The sequence below is a fragment of the Haematobia irritans genome, chromosome 1 (genome assembly GCF_050003625.1).
Source record: "Haematobia irritans isolate KBUSLIRL chromosome 1, ASM5000362v1, whole genome shotgun sequence".
Lineage (NCBI taxonomy): Eukaryota > Metazoa > Arthropoda > Insecta > Diptera > Muscidae > Haematobia > Haematobia irritans.
In genome coordinates, this window is record NC_134397.1 from 136,599,706 (window position 1) to 136,606,412 (window position 6,707).

Sequence of the window (6,707 nt, forward strand, 5' to 3'; positions counted from 1 at the left end):
GTGCTTCTTTAAGCCCTTTATCATATAAACCATTATTCTAAACCTGATTTATTACACTGAACTTTGGGATTGCTTTAACGTTCTGCAAAAACATACTAACTCAACTTAGTGTACAGTGAATTTATGGTATCAATATATATAATTTGTTTTTATCTCTAAATACTATTTGCAAATTAATACTTACTGCAGTTTAAACATTTGAGTTGTATTGTTAATAAAATTATGATGGCTGTGTAAACGTTGGTTAACGCTTTTGAATGCGAAAATTGTTCGTTGTTATGACTACGATGCTGAAGGGTCATTGTGCAAGTCCAGGGTTTATTTTCAATTAAGTGGTTCTCTTTATTGTTTAACGTAATTTTTACTATATTGTACAACAATGACGTTGTTGCGTTTTTATTTTGTTTTTTTTGTTTTTAAAGATTGTTTTGATGTTTTATTATTTTGTTGAGATTAATGAATATTTTCCAAAATTTATTATCGTTCTATGTCTACGACACCATTTTCTGACTGTTTTATGACTTTGCATTTTTAAAACACTGCACCGCACTATATTTCAAATTTTTATTATTTTGTTAAGGTTTTGACACTTAACTCTTAGATGTAATTATATTTTTTAATAGCATTTTGAAATAGTAGATCTTATTATTTTGGGTGGTACAAACAGCGACAGTTTCATCGTTTCATTTTATTTTTTTTATTTAGTTTAAAAGAAAATAATACTCATTAACGTAATTAATTAATTTTCTTTGGTCAAAACCAAGAGTTGGTTTTACAAAAAATCGGCAATCCCATTTTTTAAGTAAACCCTACACCCAGAAAAAAGTGCCTTCGAAACTAAAGGAAAACATTTTCATCAATATAGTTTATCCATTTTATTTCCATTAAGGTAAATTTTTGTGAAAAATAATAAAATTTACTCGTTTCAGGCAAAAAATCCTAAACTGTAAGCAGTTAGGAATAGTTCATTAACTAGAATAAGGCATGGAATTTTACTCATACTATTTTCTTCGCTGGGTATAAGAATTTACTACTGAAAAAGAAAATTTTATTCACCGATAACAAAGCATTCGTAAAAATAAACAAAAACCGAACTAAAACCAAGTTTCTTCAAAATTAGTAAAATTTCTTATAAAATGATAATTGCGACTTCCTTTATAATAGAAAGTTTTTCATACATACGAACAACACTTGGCATAGAAAAATATTTTAGTTCATTCGTACTAAGAAGTATGCAATCCTTTCAAAACTTAAGGAAACACACTTGTTAGAATATAGGAAATTTTCCTAAATTTCTTTTGTCTACCTGTAATCGATACCTCTCATCGTAATCGATGTGTTTGCGCGTCGGTTGTTTTTTAGTTGGAATGGCGTTGTTTTGGTATACGGAGAGATTGTTAAAAAAGAATATGGTAAAATAATATAATAAATAACAAATAAAATATATAAAATATTTGTTATTTTAAATTAGTGAGAAAAATTTTCGTTTTTTAAATAAATCTATCAATGTTCGTGATAGTGTATAAAGAAAGAAAACACCAGCAGAATAACAACCCTTTCATTTGTCTTCATTTTGGAATCTTCAATTATCAGGTAATATTCAGTGACGCTAACCTTTTGCAACAAAAATGTTTTATGATTTTTTATATTTGTAGGTATTGAAATTGTAAAAGGAGGACAAAATCGTTAGGCAGCAACTTATTAAAAGTGAAAAGTACAAGAAGAAGAAAAAGTGCGTTTTACAGTTGATAATATCACACGGAAATTGGAAATAGTGGAATAATAAACTAATATTTCAAAGAGATTCGAAGCTGTTGATTCTTAATAAATATATTCAATATATTAATAAAACATGACTTTTATTGAAGATAAAATTGCTTATAGAAATAAATAAAACTGTATTTAAAAACGAAGGTAAGCAGTTCTAATTATGAAGTAAAAGTTTTACCACAAATGTGTAAGATTTGTCGAAATGAATGAAAAAATTTCAATAAAATCATTCCATATATGAATTCAAATTAGTTAAATTTTTTCATTCTGTAGTATAGTGGTATATAAATATAGGAAAATGTTAACTAATATATGGAATGCATTATTCCTAATTTCTACGAAAATCACATCGTTCAAACAAATAAAAATGTCTTTGGCGCTATACGAAGTTCAACTTTCTTCACAATGAGTTCATTTTAACTTAAAGAAGGGGTCACTTTTTTCTGGGTGTACTTGAAGGAAAAGTAAGAAAACTATAAGAGGGCGCTTGAATCATTTTGATACATTAATTTTTAGATTTATGGTAATATTTGTTTTCTCGCCAATGAAAACTTAGTTCTCTTCGAGATCATAATATTTTAGATAACGACCTTGATTTTTGTATAAATTGGGAACATGTTTTTTCGTCGAGAAATCGAACAAAGCAGTTTTTACAAAATCACAACATTTTAAATTGGAAAAAATCTTTTAATTCGGAACCAATTATTTTCTCAATGATTATAACATTTTTGGCGGTGACCACACTAAAAAAATAGTGAACCCTCTATTTAACTAAAGCCAATTTAACTATATTCATAAAATTAGTTCATGAAATTATTATTTTTAGAGAAAGTTTCCTTTACTCTAATAAGTTTTTGCGTACGTTAGTTAAATAAACTAAAAATTTGAAAAAAAAATTATCAGGGCTGTGGAGTCGGAGTCTGAAGATTTTGCTGGAGTCGGAGCCGGAGTCGTAGAAAATTTGCTCGACTCCGACTCCGGCCAAACAAAATTTGAAAAATACTTCATATGATTGTAACTAAAGAAATATTTCGACAAATTAGAAAAACAAAGTACTGGATTTCAGGCCATTCAAAGTGTATTTATATGGGTGAAATGTCACGGTGATATCAAAAGCAGGTTTTACTAGAATATGGGCTGAATTGATCAATTGTATTGCCCATTTTTAACATATTAAAATATCGATTTTTGACCCTATATATATACTCTTGATAAAGGTACAATTTTAAGGCAATATATAGCAGTAGAACCTAACGTTCTGAATTTTTGCAGGCATGTCGAGTTCGAAAATAGATCATACCGGACCATTTTGTGATATAGCACCTACATATAAACCCATCTTCGATTTTTTTAAAGAAATTTTTCCCAGTCAAAAATGTTCATTAGATTTGTCAGAAATTTTAAGTTATTTGAGATCCATAAATAAATCCGGAAATTTTCCTTCGGCCCAGATTTTGTATATGGAGATAATTACTTGAGAAATCTCCATATACACCCGAAGGTGTAATTTTAAATTAAAGTTCGACCTTGCCATAAATTGAATGTCGGATTTTCCAATTTTTGAGAAACTCGAAAACTCAACTATTTGAATCATATGTTATATTACAATCCCTTTACGTCAAAAGTAAATTTTAGAAAAATCGTAAAAGATCGATTTTTTCGAAAAGTTAGCTTTTTGTAAAAAATAGAAAAGTTAACATTTCTAAAATTGTAAGTTAATCTGTTTAAGTTGTAAAAGTTGTAAATTTTTTTTTATTATACCCTGCGCCACACTGTGGAACGTGGTATTATAAGTGAGTGCATATGTTTGCAACGCCCAGAAGGAGACGAGATAGACATATGGTGTCTTTGGCAATAATGCTCAGGGTGGGCTCCTGAGTTGATCTAGGGTCATGTCCGGCCGTCCGTCTCTCTGTGATCACATTTTTGTGATCAAAGTCTAGGTTTCTGTTTTGGGTCAGAATAGAACCCTATTGATTTTGGAAGAAATCAGTTCAGATTTAGATATAGCTCCCAGAGTTTTACACTGATTTGATTGAAATTTTGCTCAAGGAGTAAAATTAGTAGTATACTCAAGTGTGCTAAATTTGATTGAAATCGGTCCAGATTTAGATATAGCTAACATATATAGCTTTCGTCCGATATGCATTTATATGGCACCAGAACACGGTTGCTACTCGAGCCAAAAATAATCTACCACAATTTATAAAAAACTCTATCAAAAAACTACCAAAACAAAAAACAATCTTCTACAGAAAATTTTGTAAATTTTTTTTATATACAATTTTGTCAAAATTTTATTGCCATAGAAAATTTTGTCAAAATTGTATTTCTATAGAAAATTGTGTCAAAACGTTATTTCTATAGAAACTTTTTTCAAAATGTTATTCCTATAGAATATTTTGTCAAAATTTTATTTCCATAGCAAATTTTGTCAAAATTTTATTTCTATAGTTTTTTTTTGCAAAATTTTATTTCTATAGAAAATTTTGGCAAAATTTTATTTCTATAAAAAATTTTTTCAAAATTTTATTTCTTTAGAAAATTTTGTCAAAATTTTATTTCTATAGAAAATTTTGGCAAAATTTTGTTTCTATAAAAAAATTATTCAAAATTTTATTTCTTTAGAAAATTTTGTCAAGTTTCATTTCTCTAGAAATGTTTGTCAAAATTTTATTTCTATAGAGAATTTTGCCAAAATTTTATTTCTATAGAAGTTTGTCAAAATTTTATTTCTATAGAAAATTTTGTCAAAATTTTATTTCTATAGAAAATTTTGTCAAAATTTTATTTCTATAGAAACTTTTGTCAAAATTTTATTTCTATAGAAAAGTTTGTCAAAATTTAATTTTTTATTTCTATTTTGCTAAAACTTTATTTGTATAAGAAATTTTGTTAAAATTTTATTTCTGTAGAAAATTATGTCAAAATTTTATTTCTATTGAAAATTTGTGGAGAGGAATATTTTGTAAATCCGGACATAAACTTTTATATTTCGCTCCCAAAAAATTTGAAGCATTTGAAATGGTATCGATAATAAGACCTACAAAGTGGTGCAGGGTATAATATAGTCGGCGCCGCCCGTAGTTAGACTTTCCTTACTTATTTTTAAGGCTCAAGGCTCATTATCTTAAATATGCCTACATTATTCAATATCAAATCTAGAAACTATATTTTAGCAGAAAGATTTTGTCTTTACACTAATGATTTTGGTATTGATTCCGAGCCAAAGAAGCCGAAAATTGAATTCTCTTATAAATTTGAGTTTTGCGTATTTGATTTTAGGAAACAATTTTAATTTATAATTTTTTCTGCTTTTTTCTCCATGTGACATCAAAGTCCTTTAAAAACGTTTTAACGACAATTTAAATTTGTTTCAAGTTAAAAACCCATTACCAGCTATAGTGACCTAATGTCTAAAGAAATTTAAAAGTGCTTGTCGCTTATGCAAATTTGTAAAAATTTCAAAATACATATATGTATTTTTTGATATTTTTTCTAAAAAAACACCGGGATTTTTATAAATTTCCAAATTCAGTTTTATTGCGCTTCATTAATAATTACACTAAAAATGTTAACTTTTTATAAACATTGCACTTTGTAGTTTTTCCGCTTTGTATTTTCCTTTTTATGATTTTTTTTGGTATTATATTATATTTATTTTAAAATTTAAACAAAAATCACTTGGAAATATGATATCTTATATTTTTTTTAATTTTCAAATTCAAAATTATTTTCAAGATCCCGCCATTTGCATGTTTATAACCGATTAGAATTTTTTCTATTCTTTTATGGGTTGGCGTTTTTTGTTTTAATTTGCTTTCGACCGTTTTTTCCAAACGCACCTAGCCAAAGTTAAACTTCAACTAATTGATAAATCTCTACCCCCTGAGAGATATCTAACTAAACAACAAATTTTGCAATATTGTCATTTACATATTGTTTGCTTTTGTTTTTGGGCTATTTAATTTGTTGTTGTTTTTACTTTTGCTTTTATTTTAAATGCACGACTTGAGTCGATGACAATGCAAACAACAACTACAACGACTACGATCTTGTCAACGTTTGTGGTGAATGATGATGATACGATGATTGCCACCGCTTCATACATAGTTCTCAAAATATTTTGTTAGAGGGTGCTTATAGGCAATGGGGCTCATCTTCCCAATAAAAAAAGCCCCCACCCCATAAAAAACTAAAACAAACCAAATACAAAAATCTAATCGTGCATCTGAGCTTACATATGTACCTGTATTCGGTCTGAATTTTTGTTCGTTTGCTGGTGGGGTTGTGTTGTGATTGATGTTTTGCAAGCTTCTAACGATCGGGAGACAAATAAGTTGTCGTTAATTCCGAATCGTATCTTTTTACACTTGAGCCGATTAACTCATGTGCCTCCAAGTAAGCGTATGGTATGACGACACCGGCACCAGCGTTGCCACAATGTCATTTTATTTGGGACCAAGTTTGCTCCAAAATTCCCACCACCGGACCAATTTTTAAATTTCAAAGAAAAATGATTTTAAAAGAAAATTTCTTGTTATACATTTTTGCACTTGTACTTTTTTATATATTGCATCGAAGTAAAATTGACTCATTTTATAAAAATATGAACTACATGAATTTAAAATTATCTAAACCTACACGCAAAGAAAAAAAACGTTTGGAAAACGTGTACCGAAAACGTTTTTCTTTTGTTAGAGTTTTTTGAATTGCTTCGAAAATTTTAAACTTTTATCACCAAAAAAATTCGTTTGTTACAAAGTTTTTATTTTTTCTATAAAAAAAGTTATTTTTGAAACAACAACAGAGTCCATTTCGTTTATATCAAACACTGTTCTTTTCTGACTTTTGGTATTTAATAAAACACATTTTACAGTTCAAAATTTAATATAGTACAATGTAATGTTGAACATTTTTTCGGAATCTTCCGAACA

At 28.0% G+C, this 6,707-nt stretch overlaps 1 protein-coding gene across 3 annotated transcripts in view; it reads right to left on the minus strand.

The window, feature by feature from the left end:
- The window catches only part of LOC142221881 (uncharacterized), a 41,766-nt gene extending 36,132 nt beyond the window's left edge, over nucleotides 1-5,634 (minus strand). Inside the window, exons 1-2 of one of the 3 annotated variants that reach the window (XM_075291739.1) lie at nucleotides 5,350-5,634; nucleotides 185-549 (exon numbers count right to left, since the gene is read on the minus strand). In XM_075291739.1, coding sequence (XP_075147854.1) covers nucleotides 185-302 — 118 coding nt within the window. In that variant the 5' untranslated portion in view covers nucleotides 303-549; nucleotides 5,350-5,634. Of the gene's footprint in view, nucleotides 1-184; nucleotides 550-5,166; nucleotides 5,282-5,334 lie in introns of those variants that run through there. The other 2 variants (XM_075291738.1, XM_075291740.1) reach the window with 2 other exon arrangements.
- Between the last annotated feature and the right edge of the window lie 1,073 nt (nucleotides 5,635-6,707).